We start from the raw sequence: 21820 nt of genomic DNA, 5'->3' as shown, positions 1-21820 counted from the left end.
TTTGGTTTTTTTTCATTCTACGCTATAGTTTCCGAAATTGCTACAAAAAATAACATAGTTTTGAAAAAAAATCGCAGTAAAGGCTCTTTGCTGATTTGTGCAGCAAGCACCGGCTAGGTGGAAAGCAGGGCTTTGAGCTATGCAAACGCTGCGTCAGCTTCATCAGTCCACTCGAACTTATCATATTTCTTCATCAATCGGTAAAGAGGTAAGGCCTTTTCACCAAGACGAGAAATGAATCGACTCAAGGCGGCCAAACAACCAGTAAGCTTCTGAACGTCATGCACACGCACAGGGCATTTCATTCAGAGGATGGTACCGACTTTTTCTGGGTTCGCGTCGATCCCCCGTCCGGAAACGAGGAAACCAAGTAGTTTTCCACCTAGGACTCCGAATGTGCACTTCGACGGATTAAGCTTGATATCATACCTTCTTAGGTTGGCAAAGGTTTCTGTGAGGTCGGTTAGCAAGTCGGAACCCTTACGTGATTTGACCACAATGTCATCCATGTATTCTTCCACATTCTGACTGATTTGAGTGAGTAGGCACTTCTGAATCATCCTCATGAATGTGGCGCCAGCATTTTTGAGCCCAAATGGCATGGTGACATAACAAAAGCACCCGAATGGGGTGATGAAAGCCGTTTTTATTTCATCGGGACCATACAGTCGGATCTGATGATACCCGGAATATGCATCTAGAAAAGACAAGCGCTCACACCCCACAGTCGAGTCGACAATCTGATCGATGCGGGGGAGAGGGAAATGATCTTTCGGGCAGGACCAATTGATATGCTTGAAATCGATGCACATATGAAGTGAATCGTCCTTCTTAGGGACCATGACCACATTGGCAAGCCACTTGAAGTGGTAGATCTCTTGGATGAACTCCGCTGCTAGGAGTCGAGCCACTTCCTCACCAACTGCCTTTCTCTTCTGTACGGCGGACCGTCGAAGATGCTCTTTGAAAGGTTTTGCCTTCGGATCAACACACAAACGGTGCTCAGCCAGTCCCCTGGGTACACCCGACATGTTAGAAGGTTTCCATGCGAAGATGTCCCAGTTCTCATGGAGGAACTCGACGAGCGCTTCTTCCTATTTGCTGTCGAGTGTTGTTGAGATATGAGTCGGTGCAGCATTGGGATCGGTCGGGTGAATATGAACCAGCTTCGTTTCTCCAGATGACTGAAATGCAGAATTTGGGGCAGGCTTCTTAGCTCGGAGCAAATCACTCGGATCTGCATTCTTCTGATACTCTTGGAGTTCAACTGCTACCATTTGTGCATCGACAATTTTAGAACCCTTCTGGAAGCATTCTTCTGCCTTCTGCCGATTACCAGTGATTGTGATCACTCCTCTGGGGCCAGGCATCTTCAGCTTGAGGTATATGTAACATGGCCGAGCCATAAAACATGCATAAGCAGGCCTACCCAGAATAGCATGATAAGCACTCTGGAAATCCACTACTTCAAATGTCAACTTTTCCTTGCGGTAATTCTTGGAATCACCGAAAACCACGTCAAGGGCGATCTGGCCGAGTGATTCGGCTTTCTTTCCAGGGATAACGCCATGAAAACTCATATTGCTTTCGCTAAGCTTGGACATCGGAATGCCCATCCCCTTCAAGGTTTCAGCATAAAGGATATTCAGGCTGCTACCACCATCCATTAGCACTTTGGCCAGTCGAGGGTCTTCAACCACTGGGTCAACCACCAATGCTTGCCTCCCAGGAGTGGCTACACGTGCCAGGTGATCTGACTGGTCGAATGTGATGGCTGTTTGCGACCATTTCAGGTACGTGGTCGTTGTTGTTGGGGCAACCATATTTACTTCTCTGTTGATAACTTTCAATCGACTTTTGCTCTCAACATCAGCAAAAATCACCAGGGTGGAATTGACCTTAGGATAACCATCATATTCCTCTTCGTCCTCGTCCTTGTCTGACTCCTTTTCCTTCTCACTGAGCTGTTTCTCTCGGAATTGCTGGATCAGGCGTCGACATTGCCGAGTGGTGTGCTTAGGATAAATCAGATTACCCTCTTCATCCTTCTTTGTATGAATGTGACATGGTAAATCCAACACATCATTTCCTGCTTGATCTTTTACCTTATTAGGGGTCCAAGGCCTCTTAGGTTTTCCTTTAAACTTTCCTTGAACTACTGCCGTAATTTCACCAGGCGCTGCAGGTTCAGCCTTACATTTCTGTTTCCGATTGGAATTGCCTCCGCCGGCGTCCTGGACGACTGGTTTACCCTTGCCGCTGCAGAGTCAATCCTCTTCTTCCCCATTAGCGTACCGGGTGGCTATTTCCATCATCCGAGTCAGGGACATATCCCCAATCCGACCGAACTTCAGGACCAGCTCTCGATATTTAATGCCTTCCTTGAAGGCGCACACTGCTTGGTGCTCAGATACATTTTCCACTGTGTGATGCAAAGTGGTCCACCTCTGAATGTAATCCCTTAGAGTCTCACTCGGTTTCTGCATGCAATGCTGCAATTCTGTTAATCCTGTTGGCCGCTTGCAAGTACCCTCAAAGGTTCTGACAAATACTCGAGCAAGCTCCTCCCAACTGAATATACTGCCCAGGGCTAACTGAGTCAACCACGCTCTGGCTGACCCATCCAACATCAGGGGAAGATGCTTCATGTCCACTTCATCATTTCCGCCACCAATCTGCATAGCCACTCGGTAATCTTCAAGCCAAGTTTCAGGCTTGGATTCTCCAGTGAACTTGCTGACTCCAGTCGCCAACCTAAAGTTGGGAGGAATCACTGCAGCCCTGATGGCTCTGCTAAAACATTCTGGACCCGAAACTTGAACTCTACTGCCAGTCGGACGATCTCTGCCGAGGTCCTCCCTATGCGCTCTGTTCCGGTCGACTAGACCTTGAACGAGAATAGACCTCGCATCAAAGCCTGGCTCTCTTGGGTCGACCGGTACTCTGCGCTCGCCACTAAGAAGGCGTCTGTCATCGTAGTGCCGAGGCACATATGACGCACTCCTCAGAGGAGGTGTGGGCAGTCGACGACGGTCGTCATGACCGAGTCGGTGATCATGCTGCCTATGGTTCCTGTACTTCCTGCTGATGCCCACGACCTTCACGCCGCAGGGGCGATCTTGGGCTGTGGGCCTACTGAACTGTATCCTCCACCATGGACCTACTATGAATCCTATTCCGCGACTGAGACACCGTTGTGTTCTATTCTCCTGTTGCCCGGAGTAAGGCCCGGATCTGCATCAAACCTCTGCTAGCCTCCGACTAGGAAGGCTGAATTGACTCTGCTATACGGGCTGCAGCTGTGAGATTTTGAGTCGGAGTGTGGTATACCTTAGGTTGAGGCGAAAAAAGTTGATGTCAACTGGACTCGGGGATCCGCTCCCGAGCACACTCGTCGAGTGCGTGCTGAAGGTTCTCCAGTCGAGTGCGCTCAGCCAAATTGGCCAGGTGCACCTCTTCCAAGGCCCGAGCCTCCGAGGTTTCTCCCACGATGGGCGTGTGGGGTGCATCCATGTTGCGGCGACGAAGTTCTTCTCTATGCTGTGAAGAGTCCTCGTGAACGCGCGACGGATCGCCGCCACCATCACCGCCGTTGTCGTGGCGGAAGCCAAGCGGACTGCATGGCCCGTCGACCATCAAAACTTCAGCCGCAGGGTCACTGCTATCGCACTCGGATGCGGTCTCGATGGAGCCAGTCGACAGGCCGAACAAGCCGTAGAGAGTTTCGTCGGGCTCGATTGCCGCGACTTGATGGGTGGCCGAATGACGAGCCACCACATGCTTCACCCACCGCTGAAGCCGCGACCGACCGGATTGCTTGCGACGACGGACAGCAAGGAGAGAAGGTGCCACGGGAGCCAAACGATACTGGGTCGACGGCTGCCGGAGAAGGACGCCGCGTACGCACGCGCGAAAGTGCATTGCCCCTCGGACGGGGAGCGCCTCGATGTCAAGGGGAGCTTCCTGAAGCTAGGCGGAGTCGACGGCGACGAAGACGAGCGCGCCGAGACGTCTCGCGGCCCTCAGCCAATGCACCACCGGAAATCATGATGATGGGATCGGAAAAATCGCAACTTCACGAACAAGTCGCTAAGACACCTGCCCCACGGTGGGCGCAAACTGTCGTGGTCCTAAGACTGATAGTAGAAAGGGGGGTAGGTATGGAGAGGCAAGATCTCAGCTATGGTGGAGTTGTACACACAGGATTTACGAGTTTAGGCCCTTCACGGTGGAAGTAAAAGCCCTACGTCTCGGAGCCCGGAGGCGGTCGACTGGATTATATGTGTGTGGTGTTACAGGGGGTGCAAACCCTTGTGCCAGAGGAGGGGGTGGCTTATATAGAGTGTGCTAGGACCCTATCCATCCTCTATTACATGGGGTTCAATGTACACAAAGATGGGGCATTATTGATAACGCCAACAATAAGTGCTATTAATGACCTTAAAGACTACGGAGTGAACGCCTGACCGTTGCAGTGCTGAGTGACTCCTGGTCTTCAATAGGTCGAGTGGTTCCTTGTATGGTCGAGTGACCTCAGATAAGAGGGATACCCGAGTGATATGGTTGGTCGAGTGAATTGCACTCGACGCCTTCCTTGGGTACTCCTTGTTGTCTCTTGGATTTCTTTGCTTCTAGGGTAGTGACCTTGGGTAGGGCATATAGGTCAGGCCTATGACCCTACCCTAGGTCTGTATCCTCGTCACCCGGTACCCGTACTCAATTGAGCCGGCCTCGGGGCCCCAGCCTGCATCGTCGATGTAGAGCTTGCCACAATGACTCTTGGTCATCCGGCCCACAGCGTATCCCTTGATCCCTTCGAAGCTGCCATTTAAGAACTCGAAACCACCATGCACTGGCCCCACAGTGGGCGCCAACTGTCGTGGAATAGTCACGACAGATGTCCTAGTGCGAGGACTTAGTCGTGGAGCCATCGCAACTAGGTTAGCTTAAAGGGGTTAAACGGGGCAAAGGACACATGAGTTTATACTGGTTCGGCCCCTTGCGGTGACAGTAAAGGCCTAATCCAGTTTGAGGTGGTATTGCTTATGTCTCGATTACCAGGTGAAAGATCGAGGATGTCGCCTAGAGGGGGGTGAATAGGCGCTTTAAAATAATTACGATTTAGGCTTGAACAAATGCGGAATAAACCTAGCGGTTAATTTGTCAAGCACAAAACCTAAAACAACTAGGCTCACCTATGTGCACCAACAACTTATGCTAAGCAATATAAGCAACTATGTGATAGCAAGATATATGACAAAGAACAATATGGCTATCGCAAAGTAAAGTGCATAAGTAAAGGGCTCGGGTAGGAGATAACCGAGGCACGCAGAGACGACGATGTATCCCGAAGTTCACACCCTTGCGGATGCTAATCTCCGTTTGGAGCGGTGTGGAGGCACAATGCTCCCCAAGAAGCCACTAGGGCCACCGTAATCTCCTCACGCCCTCGCATAATGCAAGATGCCGTGATTCCACTAAGGGACCCTTGAGGGCGGTCACCGAACCCGTACAAATGGCGACCCTTGGGGGCGGTCACCGGACCCGTACACTTTGGCAACCCTTGGGGGCGGTCACCGGTACCCGTCAAAATGCTCGGGGCGATCCCCACAACCTAATTGGAGACCCTGACGCTTGCCCGGAGCTTTACACCACAATGATTGAGCTCTGAACACCACCAACCGTCTAGGGCGCCCAAGCACCCAAGAGGAACAAGCTCAAGGGCACCAAGCACCCAAGAGTAATAAGCTTCTCAACTTGTAACTTCCACGTATCACGTGGAGAACTCAAACCGATGCACCAAATGCAATGGCAAGGGCACACGGAGTGCCCAAGTCCTTCTCTCCCAAATCCCACCAAAGCAACTAATGCTAGGGAGGAAAATGAGAGGAAGAACAAGAAGGAGAACACCAAGAACTCCAAGATCTAGATCCAAGGGGTTCCCCTCACATAGAGGAGAAAGTGATTGGTGGAAATGTGGATCTAGATCTCCTCTCTCTTTTCCCTCAAAAACTAGCAAGAATCCATGGAGGGATTGAGAGTTAGCAAGCTCGAAGAAGGTCAACAATGGGGGAAGAACATGAGCTCAAAGGATAAGGTTCATTGGGGAAGAAGACCCCTTTAAATAGTGGGGGAACCAATCCAACCGTTACCCCACTGAACAGCCACGCACAGAGCGGTACTACCGCTTGGGCAGGGCGGTACTACCGCTAAGGGCGGTACTACCGCTCTCACCCAGCGGTACTGCCACACTGACGAGGAGGTCACGGCCCTGGCCCCAGAGCGGTACTACCGTGGGAGTAGGCGCGGTACTACCGCTTGGAGTGGTACTACCGCCACTACTACCGCACTTAGTACCGTAAAACCCGACACGAAAAACAATGGTCTCGAATCAAGGCGGTAGTAGCCCGGAACCACTGTGGTACTACGGCCGAAGACCACAAGCGGTACTACCGCTCGGAGAGCGGTACTACCGCTGTGGGAGCGGTACTACCGCTTGAGTGCTTCGGCGGTACTACCGTTGTGGACCGCGGTACTACCGCTGGCGCCATCCTTAATCCACTACCGCAAAAACAAAGTATACTCCAAGGAAACCAGAACTGTCATAACTTCTACAAATGAGCTCCGAATTGAGCAAACTCAAGCTTGTTTGAAACAAGACAACGAGTAGCATCAAAACAGCGACTGGTTATAGTAAGACGAGGCAAGGGAGGTATGCTTAGCAAACAAAGGAGTGACACCTCCAACAGAGAAGAACCGGCATACCCTCCAACATTGAAAACATCATAGAAGATGCATGTGAACTCCGTTTCCGATGAACTCGAGCTTGTCATGAACATGATCAAAAGCTCCAAATCTCACAAGGAGAAGAACCAAACAAGAACGAATAAAGATGATGCAAGGATGCAATGGTTTGAGCTCTCTACGAACGATACGATCAAGCAACTCATCGAGAGCCCCCCTTGATAGTACGGCAAACGATCCTATAACCCGGTCTCCCACAACTACCATGAGATCGGTAAAATAGAAAACCTATCAAGGGCAAACCTTTGCCTTGCACATGGTCCACTTGAGCTAGATGATGACGATCTTGACTCCCTCAAGTTGGACCACCTTTCTTGATTGCGTTGGCTTGATGAAGACTAGTTGATTGCTCCCCCATACTCCACTGTGGGTGAGCCTCTCTTCCGCTCATCTTCACAAGTCCATTGTCACCACAATGGACGACAAGCTTCAAGCACTTGATCTCTTCGTGATGCATCACTTGAACTTGCACACCGCAACCTAACCCCTCAAAGAACTCTCACGAAGACCATGGGTTAGCACACAAAGCGTATTGGACAATGCTTACCATACCATGGGATCACTTGATCCCTCGGTACATCTTGTGCGCTTTATGTGTTGAATCTTTCCAACTCTCTTCATTTGAATGATGTCTTGAAGGTGGACATGAATGATCACACAATCTTATTCTTCAAGACATGCTTGTAATAAGCTCAACACTCACATGACCAATCTTTGGATAATTCCTTAATAGCACCTTGGTCAACTCCTAAACTCCTTGAAACCAACACATGGAATTCAAGAAAAGCCTATAGACAGATCCTTCAAATATAACTCGAGACAACCATTAGTCCATAGAGATTGTCATCAATTACCAAAACCAAACATGGGGGCACCGCATGTTCTTTCACCGGGGAGCGAATCTGCTTGACCTAGCTTTCGTTCTGTTGTTTTTTGCCTTGAACCACTGCCGGGTCGTCCCTTTATATACACAAGTTGACGCACATCGGCTCACGGAGTCCCGACCGGCTCATAGACAACGTGTCCGGCTCGGTGACTATCTATACATGCCTTATAATACAAGTCTTACACATATGGCGGTTTACTTCTACGGGCCTTAAGTCGCCCTTGGGCCCCTGTGAACCGCCATCTTCAATATCCCCGTGGGCTTCATATCATGAATCGCCATAGGTATAACCCGGCCCCACCTGGGCGGGTCATACCTAATAGTTATATCCCCAACAGGAGTAGATTGAGCACCCAAGTTTGATATCCGTAGATTCCCTTTTTTGTATTTTTCTTATTTTTAAATTAAATTTTCTTATGTGTGTGTGTTGGGGGGGGGGGGAGGGGGTAGAGCACCCAAGTGCTATTGTGTATTTCCCATTTCCAAAGCATCTATCTAGTCTAAGCTAGTCACTCACCCTCTTTTACCTATTGTCGTTCCAAATAAATGGATATAACTTGAAAAACCGAGGTCTCGTAAACCACAAACTCTACACATCCCCTGAACGTTGTATGTATGCACGATCTCTATCATTAGGCCCCCACTGCTCATGTGCCCTTAAGATTTCATTAGAATCTCTTCCACATTACCATGGGCAAATCATATTAGGCATCAAGGTATTGTAGAACGTTCTAGGTTTTGTCACAAAGTTCAGTCCGTGGTTCACCATATATGCCAGGGAATCTCCATGTTCCCTCATCTCCTAACCATGTACCTTTAGATGGTATCAGAGGTAAGTCCGCACCTCCACAACAATTCCATTTCTCCAACAAATAATAAGGCCACCACTCTTTCGTCTACAATTATTCATGCTACGTCTCAGCCTTTTCATTATTGACCCCCTCTTCTTTGTTTCGCAGAGGAACACCAAGCCAGGATTACTCCGCTCACTAACTATTAAGGTCAACCCTAAGTCCTAATAGTTCCAGATGAAGATCTTTATGGCTTCTGTTGCGCATGTATCACACATGCAGACTTCTCCGAGGTTGAAAAATTTAGCACCGTAATTAGCCATCACCACCATCTACCTTTTTTGTTTTGCCCCTTCCTCCTAACCCCCCAAATCCAGCCGACCCCTACACTTCCGTAGGGATCACTCATTTCCATGATATCACATACACCCGACCCACAACGCCGCCCAAGAAACCCTAGAATCGTCCCCAAATCGCCTTAAAGGAGGGGAACTATCCTTCATTCGTTTTAAATCACGTAAGTTTACGTAGTTTGTGTTTCAAATTGGCAAAAATATTTTGTTGAAAAACACAGACCTTTTTTCTTCTGCTTATAATCCATCGTCCCCAAATTGCCTATATATATCTAGATCCATCCGCGAGGGCACACGCTACTATGAGTCAACACCAGACACTGGCCATGCGATCAGACGCCAACCACCGAGTACTATTCCGTGATTTCTGTCGAGTGAAGACCATATCATGGCATGATAATTGATGAAGCACGCCACGGGCAAAAAAGAAACATAATCATACGTGGTGGAGGATAGAGGAGCTCCGGCGGGCCTGAAATGAAGCCGGTCTTCTTGGACCAAAGCGTGCGTTTTCTAGGGCAAATCTTCCCACCCCCCGCCCCACCACCTTGTCCCAACCCCCTCCCATGGGGTCTCATGTGTGTCCAGCTCAAACCCAGATTAAAATACTCCCTGAAAAGAAGAAGCACACAGATTAAACTAAACCATTCTCGCAGGACACGAGCGAGAAGGAGAGAAGAGTGGCGCTGCCCGATCCGGCCTCCACACAGCAGCGGTGGCGAGGGAGATCTTTCAAATCTCCCCGGAAATCCGCCGCATTGCTCGAGACCCGCGGCCTTGCCGCCCCGCCTGCCGGACTCCGGTAGGTTCCAGCCCTAAAGGCGCCGCCTTTTTTGAAACTTGTCGATCTGCTCGTCATACCATTGTAGGGCCAACCTCTGACGCCTCCCGGCTTTCTTTTCTCGTCTCTCGCTGCCCGCTTCGTAGGCGCAGATTTGGGGCGCATTCGATCCGGATTGGCGCTCCTCCTCCTCCTCCTCCTGCTTCTGCTTTGCCTCGGTGAGTGGTTTATTTGACGAAATCTTGGGCCATTAGTGGGGGGACTGGGGATGAAATGCTGGTACTGTTCTAGCACGTTCTTGATTTGTTCTGAGATTTGCGCGTAGATTAATGAAATGTGGCCTTCGTTTACCTTGCCCTGGATCATGCTAGGGTAACGCGTGCTCCTGATTCGGTCCCTTGTCCAGTAATTTCATAAAATTTCCTCGACTCAGCCACCTTCCCCCTGTTGATCTCAGGTGTACCCTCGCCGGAGCGTAGCTGATCTGCCTGCCAGCCGTGGCCCGCTCCAGAGAATGCCGGCAGTCGACTTCCGTTGAGAGGGAAACCCAGACGGTGAGACATTTCCTTACTGTCTTTTGTCTGAACTTGTCTGTCTTGGCTATCACCTGAAACTTGCCTGAGCCTGCTTAGGCTGAGCAGTGAGCACCATTTTTGTAATTTGAGGGAATGACTGGTGTCTAACCTTTGGGTTGCATGCTTACTTGATTTAGTTTTTTGCGGGCAAGTGGGTGATTCAAGCTTGTGCACTCTGATACTGATGTTACTTATACCCTTTTTTTGTCGATTAGCGCCTTTCCTATTCAGTTATCTTCCTCACATGTGTGGCGTATACATAATTGCTTGGAAGGGACAATTTAAATAGTGCATGTTTTACATTGGTGCATGCACATTTCATTTCATCTTATTACAAGGAATACATGATCTCAATGCTCCATTCAGACAGACTAATAGATACAATATAAAATTTCAGAGAAGAGAATAGACAAACAGAATTACTAAAACATATTCCCTCCGTTCAAATTTGAACTAAAACCACAACAATAATTATGGACGGAGGGAGTAGAGCAGAAAATAAAGGCATTCTATTCTTCTGTTTTGTTGATTTTAGTCCGGAATATCTATGAACATTGTAGCAAAGGAAGTTAGAAAATGGCAATCAATGCTTCAATATTTGGTTTACTCTCCAGACTCCAGCTAATAGACGGGAAAATAATTTCAATGGGGCTTAATTTATCCAGTTGTCCTGCTGTGTCTCCTAAAAACACCATCATTTGGTTGGGGTAGTTTATGTACTTATTATAGATCATTCTTTCTCTAAGCACAGCTTCTTCCTGAGATTACATTTTTGCAAATTCTTGCTTCTAATAATTGTATCTGAACTGTTGAGTTTTGGATCCATTGAACCCATTGTTTTTTTTATTATTTGTCCAAGGTTCGGTTTTTAAAGGTTCCATCAGTCGAGAAACAGATAAATTATCTGCTGGGTTTCTTTAGGAAATGCAGTTACGACTTGAGAGGCAATAAAAGTACTCAGGGAATTGTTGGTGTGTGGTTGGCTGACTCATTCTGATAAGCAATCTTGGTGATGTTGGGTCTTTAGAACCTATTTGTATCGAGCAAACCAGAAGGATTAATTGGTAACCTTCTATCTATCATGTTATTTGACATGCTGGCTAGTTGGTACCTCACATTACGAAGAAAATTAGGTTCTACCTGTAAATTTCTCAGTTTGATTGTAGTGTTGGTTTGCTCTGTATCACCTTTTCTGTGCTATAGATTCTCGAATAAGAATTCACAGAAACAGGAAACCTGCCTTTTCTATCTGTATTAATATTTTATACACCATATTAACATCACTAGCTGTATATATCTCTAGATTAGTAGATTTAATGGCATACCATGTCAAAGTTTCCCTTTTCTGGAAATAGGAATTGCCATTCACATATTAACATTCAATCATCTGCCTAGTTTTATCTGTACGTTACTCCACAAGTTTCAATATTTTACTCCTTGATATTGAATTGCAATTTACCTCTCTTTGTCAACTCATGGGTCTGTTTGTGCACATTATCTGCCAGGTATAAATCTAGTGTTAATGCTATTAATTGTTTATTTTTTTCTTAGATCATGCTATTCAGATATCCAGACTTTGATACTATGGTTCTTGATTACTGCAGGTTGGTGCTTCTTTTTAGTCTGCCACTACGTCTCTGGTTCTTCAATTATGACAGCCATGGCTGAAGGGTGTGTTGGTCCTAGTGAGCTTCACTTGAAGAAAGAACTTACTGCCTTGCGAAAGGCACGGTTCCTGCGTGATCCTGAAACATGCTCATCCTGGAGGGGGCCATTGAGTTCTAGATCATGCATGACAAGTTCTAGCATTATAAATCACAATGAGTTTGTCGGTAATTTGACACAAAAGGACACTGGGCCATCCGTCGGGCCTCTGAAAAGTGAAAAGAAAAGGAAAAATGTTTATCTTTACAATTGGAGGCATCACTCTAACAAATCCAGTGAAAGTGGGATAAATTTTGATCAGGATGACAGGAGCCTGGAAAGCCCATGCATTTCTAATGTTATGGACTCTAGGAGTGACACATGTCTGGAGGTTCCTGTTAGCATATACAGTGTCCAAGGCTCAAACTCAGGCACTCCTGTTAAAAGAACTATTAGGAGGGTGAGGAGGAGTTCATTCTCAAAGAAGGGAGCAATGCGAAACTCAACAGTTTCAAAGCTGCTAGATCTCCACTCTGGTGAGCAGTCTGAGGATACTGAGACTTATAACTCAGAGAATCATGAGCTGCTTCAGAAGGGCGGCTACTTTTCTCGATCAACATCACCTTTGTTTGCTGCTTCTGGATGTCTCAGCTCATCAAATCCCTCTAAGCTGTTGAAAATGGCAAGAAGAGAAGGATCTTCCTTTTCTTGCACTCCGGTCTCCACTAGCTCTTATTACAGGTACAGAGGCAGGAATCCCAGCACTGTCGGTTCATGGGATGCAACAACTGCTGCTTCACTTGATGACGATGGGCTGAACCAACAAGCACCGCTGAGAAGTCAAAGGTGTGGTATTCCATATTGGTCAAAGGGGAGTAAACAAAGAAGCTGTTCTCCTTCACTATCTGATACACTTAGACGAAAAGGAAGCAGCCTATTGTGTGGAAGTCAGACAATGCACAGAAGGAAGAGATCATCTGGCTCCAACAAATGTGGATATCTTAAAAAATCTTCCCAAGGCGAGCCACTCTTGGGTGATAGTTGCCATTTTTCTTACTCGTCATTTGATTCAGCAAGCGAGGGAGTTTCAACCATATTTGGAGAACTAGATTTAGAAGCTTTGAGCCGGCTGGATGGCAGAAGGTGGTCAAGCTGTAAAAGCCAGGATGGGATTGCTGTGCCTTTGAGTGGAGCTGATCATGCAGTTTCAGACCAGAGAAGCTTGAGCCAGAAGTACCGTCCAAGATCATATCATGAAATCGTTGGTCAAAACTTTGTGGTACAATCACTTAGTAATGCCATCATAAGGGAGAGAATAGCCCCAGCATACCTGTTTCATGGGCCTCGTGGAACAGGAAAGACTTCTGCTGCGAGAATCTTTTCAGCAGCTTTAAGTTGCACTGCTGATGGAGAGAATAAGCCCTGTGGGGTTTGTATGGAGTGTAATGACTTTTTCTCTGGAAATGGAATTAATCTAATTGAAGTTGATGCTAGCAATAGAAAAGGTATAAACAGAATTAGGCACTTGATTGAAAATATACCAGCATCAGCAACTTCTTCACGATACAAGGTGTTTGTTGTTGATGAATGCCATATGGTATCTTCTAAAGTCTGGTCAGCATTCATGAAATTTCTTGATGAACCATTACCTCATGTTGTATTTATATTCATAACCATAGACCCTGAAAACCTTCCTCGTGCTGTCATATCACGTTGTCAGAAATACATGTTTTCAAAGATCAAAGATATTGACATAGTCTGCCGGTTGAGGAAAATTGCTGTGAAGGAAACTCTTGATATCGAATTGGCAGCTTTAGATTTGATAGCACTAAATTCAGATGGATCGCTAAGAGATGCAGAGACAATGTTAGATCAGCTGAGTTTGCTAGGGAAGAAGATTACACCGTCACTTGTAAATGATCTGGTGAGTTATTTTTAGGTCATCTGCTATTTATTTTTTTGAGTGTCACCCATTCTTTATTATTAGTACTGTTTTGTTGTGGTTTTCTTTGAGACTTATACATGTCTAAAACTCTAAATGGAGACTTTTATGTATGCATAAGTTATTGTGTTTAAGTTCCACTGACAGATCATGAATGCACTTGGATAATTACCATGCAACATGTCATCACATATATGTCCTGCACAAGTGTCTTGTTTGACTATGTTTTCTTTGCTCAAGGTTATACTCTTCCCTACAGTTTCGTGAGTGTTAGGTTTATGTTTTGTCTGGCATAAACAGTTTTTTGAAACCATGCGAGCGAACTGCATGTGATCATATATTAGAAGAATAAAAGAAAAGGTCCAAATATAATATAAGAATGACCGATCGACCATCAAAAAACAAAATATCTGCTAGGACCTAAAAAAGAACGACCACTCCTGAAACACTTTTTTCGAACTATGCAAGCTAACTGCATGTGATCATATACTAGAATAACAAAAGAACAGGTCCAAATATAATATAATAACGACCGATCGATCATCAAAAAACACAATATCCACTAGGACCTAAAAAAGAGCGACCACTCCTGAACAAAATTAAACAGTCCTAGGCTCTAGCAGAAGCAGGCCTGAGCCAGTAGCTAGCATTGGCTTTAATCTGACTAATGACATAGAGAATAGGAGAGAAAATGCTTTCAAAGACACGATTGTTTCTCTCCCACCAAATAGCCCAGACGACCAAGATGTAAAGTCTATTGTGCTTCTTTCTTTCGTCTCCCTGAAGAGTTCTTCTAGCAGCGATCTATGAAGATGTAATGTTTGGTATAGCACAAACACCGGCAAATCTTTCAATCAGACTGTTAATGAACTTATCTTTTCCAAATAGCACACTATTTTTTTACTGGACCATGTATGATGCTTTTCATGGAGCTCACTTTATCAAACAATACTCCAACTCTTGCTTGTCCAAACAAAATTTCAAAGAAATTAGCATATAATAATGATCAAGATTACCTTCAGAGGCTGCACGAATTCTGTGATTTAGCATATAATAATGGCAGATTCTCTGTAGCCGATCGAAATCCAGAATGATAACCTCAGCAACAAAATCACCTAGCAGCTAGCTCATATCAAATTTAACTGAATTTCTTGATCTGTTAAACAAACCCAACATGAATATAATTTCTGTTCTTTTCTTGTTTGCAATTTAAAATATGAACAGTTTCCCTATTCAAATTAGTCACACAAAGGTTGAAATTATATTTTACAGGTTGGGGTTGTTTCAGAGGAGAATTTGCTTGATCTTCTAGAGATAGCCATGTCATCAGACACTGCTGAAACAGTCAAAAGGTCAAGAGAACTGATGGATTCTGGGGTTGATCCGATGGCATTAATGTCTCAATTAGCTGGGCTCATAATGGACATCATTGCTGGGACCTATAGATTAGCTGACCCTACGTGCGGTGAAGGAATTGGTGGTCGAAATAGTAAGTATTTCAACTGATGGGTGCAATTCTTTCAAGCCATATTTATTGAATTATTATCATTTATGCTTCATTTGTTATGCAGCAAGAATCATTCAGTGTCATATTGAGTAGATCAAACCACTCTGTTCTCTTATCTTTTATTCTGGGAGTGTGCATTGCTCCTTTTGGAATTTGACGTCCTTTATTTTGGGAAAATGTCAATTTTCGTCCCTCGAATCTGTCCAGTTTGATAGTTGAATGCGTGATTTTTCTGGTTTTAAAGAGAGAAAGAGAGAGCTGGGGAGAGGGGGGATTTGAGTATGGTCTTTATCTATTATTATTTTTAGACTAAAAGGGGGTCTTTTTTCCTTGTTCTGAAAGACATCGCATCATATTGACGATCTAATAATTTTGTTTATTTTTGAAAGTGCAATGGTCTTTTTTTTGCAGGGTGAAATTTCACTAGTCCTATTATGGATAATAGTTAATGACATTCTCAAACAAAGTCTACTGATACAGTGATACTTTTGTGTTATACTGCATGCATCAGTAGTCATGCTCAACTGATCTAGTGATGTTTTGAAGTTTTAACATGTATACAGATATATCAAATGAAGTAAGCTAGGGAAGTACTTAATTTCTTGCTTATGAGATGACGAATTTCACTCTAGTTATGAAGGAAAACATATATTGATCTACCTGAATCATATTTGACGGGTATCATGTTCTCTTATTTATAATCTAACATCCATTTTTCTCCTGCGCCTGACTTTCACCAGTAATGACTTTAAAATGTGTAGTCCCTTATCAAATGTTATTTAACATTAAGTATATGACAAGACTAGGTTTGAAAACAATAGACTAATAAGTGTCTCACTCAGTGAGCTGTATTTCTTCTGAATAACTTGAGAAACGTAAAATTGATGTGGTTTTCCCATGACGTACTACTACAGAAATAAATTGGTCATGTACTGTATTTTTTTCAGGAAAGTTGAGTATTTCAGTTGTGTGTGCCATTATTATTAATTGCTGCTATCATACAAATACCAATCAAAGTGTTAAATTACCCATGTGCAAAATACCTTGGTGCTGAAAAACATATACAAATTTATATCAACCACTTGCCTACAAGGCTTATGTTAAAAAATAAAGAAATGTATATGATATAGTGCACTACCTCCTATCATTATTTATTTTGTTGCTTATCTAATGTTTTAAGCACATTTTTTCCTTCTGTAGTAACTGATGCCGAGTTAGAAAGATTACAACAAGCATTGAAGATTCTTTCTGATGCTGAAAAGCAGATAAGACTTTCCAGTGAGCGTTCAACATGGTTCACTGCTGCTCTGCTCCAGCTTGGTTCTGGACATGATTCAGAAATAACCCATTCAAGAAGCAGCAGTAAACAAAGTGCTAAAGCAGCCAGTGAGACAATGTTGGAAGCAGTAAGAGAATCCTCTGCAAGCAGGAGTGTGTCTCATCCTCTATTTACTATTCGCGGTTCAAGGAAAACATTGGACCACAGAACAGCCAGTGGGCACTCCAGTCCTCATGATCTTGCTTCACTATCTTCCCGGATGAGGCCCAGTGACAACTTAAGTTATGGAGAATGTAGATCTGTTGATAGAGTTCTACTGGATTCTGCTCAAGCAAGTAATTCTACTGAGCAAAAGCCTATAATTAATGGAAGCTCAGACCTTGTCCAAATTTGGCGAAAATGCATAGATAATTGTCACTCAAAGACGTTGCAGCAGCTACTCTCTGATCATGGGAAACTAACATCCATCAAAGAATTTGAAGGTGTGTTTTCTTTCTTGTGTTTGCATCATTATGCATTTTTGGTCCTTCACCATCCATGCTCTTTTTAGGGTTGGTCCAAATCAGGCCTACTGTAGTGGTCCTGTAACTTATCAGATTCAGCACATTTTTGATACTAAATTTGGACTAAACCTGTAATTTGAGCATTTCAAAGGATTTAGAAATTTAGGTTCAATAATGAACTTCCATGAAAGTTGATGGACGAAAAAGGGAGATTTCTTTTTCTTTATTCTATGTATTCGTAGTGTTTGACTAACGTAAAATAAAGCTGTTCACATACCCTATTTGATGAACTTCCATTGCAGGCTATTTAGTTGCTTTCATATCATTTGAGGACAGCAAAATAATGTCTCGTGCCCAAAGATTTGTGAGTAGCATCAGAAATTCGATGGAGACAGCACTGAGATGCAACGTGGAAGTCAGAGTTGGTTTAATGTCTGAATTTCTTGCTGGACGACTCAAGCTTGAGGTGGACCTGGAAGAAAGAGCTGAGCCTGATGTCTTGAGTTGCTCAACAAACAGTGACCGATTAAAGGGAATTCTGAACGCCCCAAGAAGCTTAGGTTATTCTGAAGAGATCGAAAAAAACCCGGAGAAATACGGCAATACTTCAGCTGCTGGTGGAGGGGTGCAGTCAGACGTCACTGAAGGAAATGCAGGAATGCATAGGGCTAGAGGGCAAGGAGTCCCCGCTGATCGGTCAAAAGCAGTAACTGTTGAGGAGCAAAGGTTAGAGAGTGCATGGCTCCAAGCTGTTGAAAAACACACACCCGGGGCGAGACCTGAGAAATATCAAGTTGTGCCACAAACTGGTGGTGGTCAGTACCACAAGAAGTCCTCACTGGCCACTGTTGTGCCCTCAAGGAATATTGACAAGGATTTGAGTAATGGATTGAAAGCTTTAAAGATCAGTGAGAGTCATGGTTCCCAGAAGGGTCAGAATGTAGGAATGGAGAATGGATTTGTGATTTCACCAAGCCTCTTGCACAGTAATAATGAATTGGCAAATTGCGACAATGAGAGTGTGTAAGTAAAAACTAACTTATTTATGTGTTCTCTACATGAATCTAGCATTTGTCTTGTCTTTAGAACAGTAAGATTATTACTAGAAAGAAGAAACAACTGCAATTAACCTTTATACAAGACAATACAACTTTATAAAGTTTAGTTTGCAAATGAAGTTCTTTTTTCTTCTGTTGGTCCCAACAGCTGATGCAACTCAAGAAATTGACACTGAAGGCTGTTAAAGATATTTGAGCTCGACTCGTTATAGGCTCGTCTTGAGACCTAAACAGGTCGAACTCAAGCCTAGCTGCAGGCTCACGTGCTTGCCAAGCTCGAACTTAAATAGTTCAGTAAGGCTCGGTAGATGGTGTACTCTGCAGTGCACCATCACTTTCCTTCAAAATATCATAGGATCTTCGCCTGCTCAGCAGTTCTAGCACACCTGTTCTCCCTACCTAATAAAACATGTGGAAGCACATATGAAGTTTTTTCATGCGCCATGGAAGTTCAGGCCCAAACGACCATGCAACTCATTCGGCCTTTTCTATCTGCGCGGTAGCACAAGCATTCATGAGCCCATCTTTATTGCTCATGCATCATATCATTCAGCCTCACGAGCATCTACTAAATGTAATTTGCTTGACGAGCCTAGCCCGAGCTTACTTCTAAGCTCAAGGTGTAAATTGACCTCAGGCCGAGCTGGGATGTATTCACTCGAGCTTGGCTCGTTTAGAGCCCTACACTGAAGCGTTCTATTCGACCCCCAGTTTGGACAAAGTACTGTGTTTTGTTAAATTAATTTTGGTAGTATCCACAACTTAGCTTACGTCTAGTAGATGCTCCTTTTCGAATTATGATGCATATTGTTAGCACTTTGTGTGATTGACCTACATGTAACTTGCAGGGTCTCCGAGTCTGGAGCACCAGGTTGTCATGGCCTCTTCCCCTGCTGGAAAACTGAAAAATCAAAAAGAAGAAAGGTGCATTGATCGTAATCCCTATGTGGATATTTCTTTTGGTCGTCTCACCTCACAACTTCATCCGATTTGGCGATTTCTCTTTGCATTTCAGGCAAAACGGCAGACTCGTTTGAAGCCATCTTAATCTGGGAAGTTATAAAATGACCACTGTCATTCGAGCTGCGGAAAACAGTTGCTAATACCAAGAGAACGCAAGGAACCAGTTGTCATATTAGGTCGCGGCTGTGACCTCGCCTGATGCTCTCTGCTGATGTAAGATGGCTGCATTTTCGTCACAACGACTTGGTAGAGCTCAAAGTAGAAGAACTGTGGACGGGAATGCAAATTTCAGAAAACTGAAGGGTAGTTGATTGTTTACACCCTTCTTGTCGATGCACCCTTCTTGTATTGTTTACAGAACATTTTGATTTGCCCAGTGTTGCTCGCAAGCATAGGATAGTCGATTGAAGAAGCTCAGTCTAGGTTTCTAGTGCATTGTTTCTTGATGATAGTTGCTTTTAATTCAATGTATTTGACTGCATTTCAGTACACACCCCTTTAGTTATTGTCGCAACTTTCTGTTAATAAGAAAGAACCAAGAGAATACAAAGTGCTTTGTTCTAACAATTTGTGATGATGTACAAGGCAGTGTATGCATCATGTATGTACACTTCAAAGCTACTACTGATTCCCAGCAAAAAGAGAGAACAAAAACTACTAGTCACCGGCTACGGGTAAGGGTCTGTCCAGGAGGCGTCGTCCGCCGCGGCCTCCTTCCATCTCCTGTTGAATATCTGCATCTCGGCGAACGATCGCCGCCTCACGGCGACCCGGAACGCGGCGGCCTTGCCCTCGGTGCCGCCGAGGGTGGGGACTCCCCTGTGGAGGACGTACTCGCTGTCGACGACGCCGACCTTGAGCGTCCTGTCGCCCTGCGCGCAGTGGCCGAGCTTGTAGTCGAGGCCCCAGGCGTGTACCAGGTCGTTCTGCACCATGCCCCAGCTGCAGCGCCACGCCGCGCGGGAGAACACCGGGACCATGATCTCCACCCACCCGGCGCACGGCGGCCCCGTGCTGCTGTCGTCGCACCCTCCACCTCCCCAGCCGGCCGCCGGCTTGTAGAACCGCCTGTGCACGTCGCCCCCTCCTTCGGCTCCGGGCCTCAGCAGCGCGCGCGTCGTGATGCCGTGGTGGATCTCCGACCGGCGGTCCAGCGCCGGCTGCGATATCTCGAGCCCTTCCCTCTTGACGATGTCGAGGTACCTGAGCGGGTCGAAGGCGTCCACCTCGACGTCCTCGTCCCAGAGGAAGACGTAGTCGTACGCCGCGACGACGTCGGGGTGCAGGAACCTCTTGGCGAACCACCACTTGGTCTGGCCGAGCGCCGAGACGTGCACCGCGCGGCGCGACCACTCGAGGTCGCCCCACTGCTCCTCGCCGGCCCCGTCGTAGTGGAACAGCATCACGGTGAACCGGTCGGCGGGGAACTTGGAGACGAGTTTGTCGACGGCCGCCTTGTTCTTGATACCCACCGGGATCGCGAGGAGGCTCTTGGACGGCCTGCTGCCGCCCTGCTGCTCAGGGTCGCCGACCATGGACACCATCTCGAGGTCGGACGTGGCTTGCACGATGCCCCTCGGCAGAGCCGAGCCGCCCGACGACGGCTTGTCGGATTCTCGTGCTTCCGTTCGGTGGACGGCTACGCGCAACAGTTTGCGGGGCATGGACCTGGAATCCTCGGACAGTTCGCTCGCGCGTGACACCGACGGGTTACAATCCTTGTGATGAAGCTTGAAGCCTGCGCCGGCGACGAATAGCAGCACGAGGAGGAACACGAGCGCCACCGGCAGCGAGAAGCGCTTCTGCGACGCCATGGAGTGCTTGGAACAGATCCACGCGAGGTGAGGCAAGCGATCTACAAGACTATGACGTGTTCGAGCTTGTGCTGAGGCAAGCGATCTATATATGCTGGAGTTGCACGTACATCAAACCGATACTGATCTACAGTCGGCGCTGGAAACATGACACAATCTGTTCAGGAATCGGACAGGCGATGTAAATCTCGGACGTCCGTCGACAATCCGTGTGTCTGTCGCTATAAGCTTCGTGCATGCGATCTGATTATTATTTTTTGGTATCTAAGAACACTTGCCTTATTAATCAAGTAATGTTCACGGGAATACAATGAAGATCTGGTGGGTTTTTAGAAGTCACACATGGAAAACGAAATTAAATAAAAAGAAAAACAACTGAAAATGAAAAAAAAAAGAAAAACCAAAACAAAAAATGACTTATAAAAAAAAGAAAAAAGTCCATTTACTACCCTAAGGCCCCGCTTGGATTGTCATATTTCTAACAGATACACCCGTAAAAAAATACACGCTTCTGCACGTCTGTATCGTTTCCGGCCGAAAATCACTCTAATCGAGTAAGGTACACTTGTAAAATTGATAAACCCGTATTAACTTACGGTCAATCCAAGCGTGGCCTAAACAAAATGGATGGTTCAAACTCACCCCTATGAACGCACACACGCACACCCTAGCCCTATGACTTTAGGGGATTATGTGAACCACCCATTTTATTCAGTGGAGTAAAATGAACTTTTTTCTAATAAAAAGGAGAAAGTAAAAGAAAAAGAGATTGCTGAAAACTGAAGAAATGAAGAAGTTGGAGTGCATGCATGCATACATTTGTTCTTCAATTCAATTTAATTTTAAGAAATCCATGTTAGGCTTTTGACGTGAGGCAGGTTGATACCGGGCCTCACGATGTCCGAGCAGGCCATGCGAAA

General features: G+C 45.7%; 2 protein-coding genes across 3 annotated transcripts; one reads left to right on the top strand and one right to left on the bottom strand.

The window, feature by feature from the left end:
* The first annotated feature begins 9352 nt into the window (after window positions 1–9352).
* Window positions 9353–19653, top strand: LOC123091231 (protein STICHEL). 2 transcript variants are annotated; one of them, XM_044512680.1, is made up of 10 exons: window positions 9353–9636; window positions 9762–9833; window positions 10073–10169; window positions 11050–11254; window positions 11795–13758; window positions 15049–15265; window positions 16484–17044; window positions 17368–18088; window positions 18972–19047; window positions 19139–19653. In XM_044512680.1, exons 5-10 carry the CDS (start codon window positions 11842–11844, stop codon window positions 19169–19171), a joined length of 3525 nt encoding a protein of 1174 aa, XP_044368615.1. In that variant the 5' UTR covers window positions 9353–9636; window positions 9762–9833; window positions 10073–10169; window positions 11050–11254; window positions 11795–11841; the 3' UTR covers window positions 19172–19653. The 2 variants fall into 2 exon arrangements, with proteins under 2 accessions (XP_044368615.1, XP_044368614.1); XM_044512679.1 differs by lacking the exon at window positions 11050–11254.
* On the bottom strand, window positions 19634–21072 carry LOC123091233 (uncharacterized). The gene has a single exon (XM_044512681.1). It carries the CDS (start codon window positions 20898–20900, stop codon window positions 19755–19757), a length of 1146 nt encoding a protein of 381 aa, XP_044368616.1. The 5' UTR covers window positions 20901–21072; the 3' UTR covers window positions 19634–19754.
* Between the last annotated feature and the right edge of the window lie 748 nt (window positions 21073–21820).

Source organism: Triticum aestivum, chromosome 4B, assembly GCF_018294505.1.
Source record: "Triticum aestivum cultivar Chinese Spring chromosome 4B, IWGSC CS RefSeq v2.1, whole genome shotgun sequence".
NCBI lineage: Eukaryota > Viridiplantae > Streptophyta > Magnoliopsida > Poales > Poaceae > Triticum > Triticum aestivum.
Note: the sequence above shows the minus strand (reverse complement) of the source record. Positions and strands in the feature narration are given on the sequence as shown.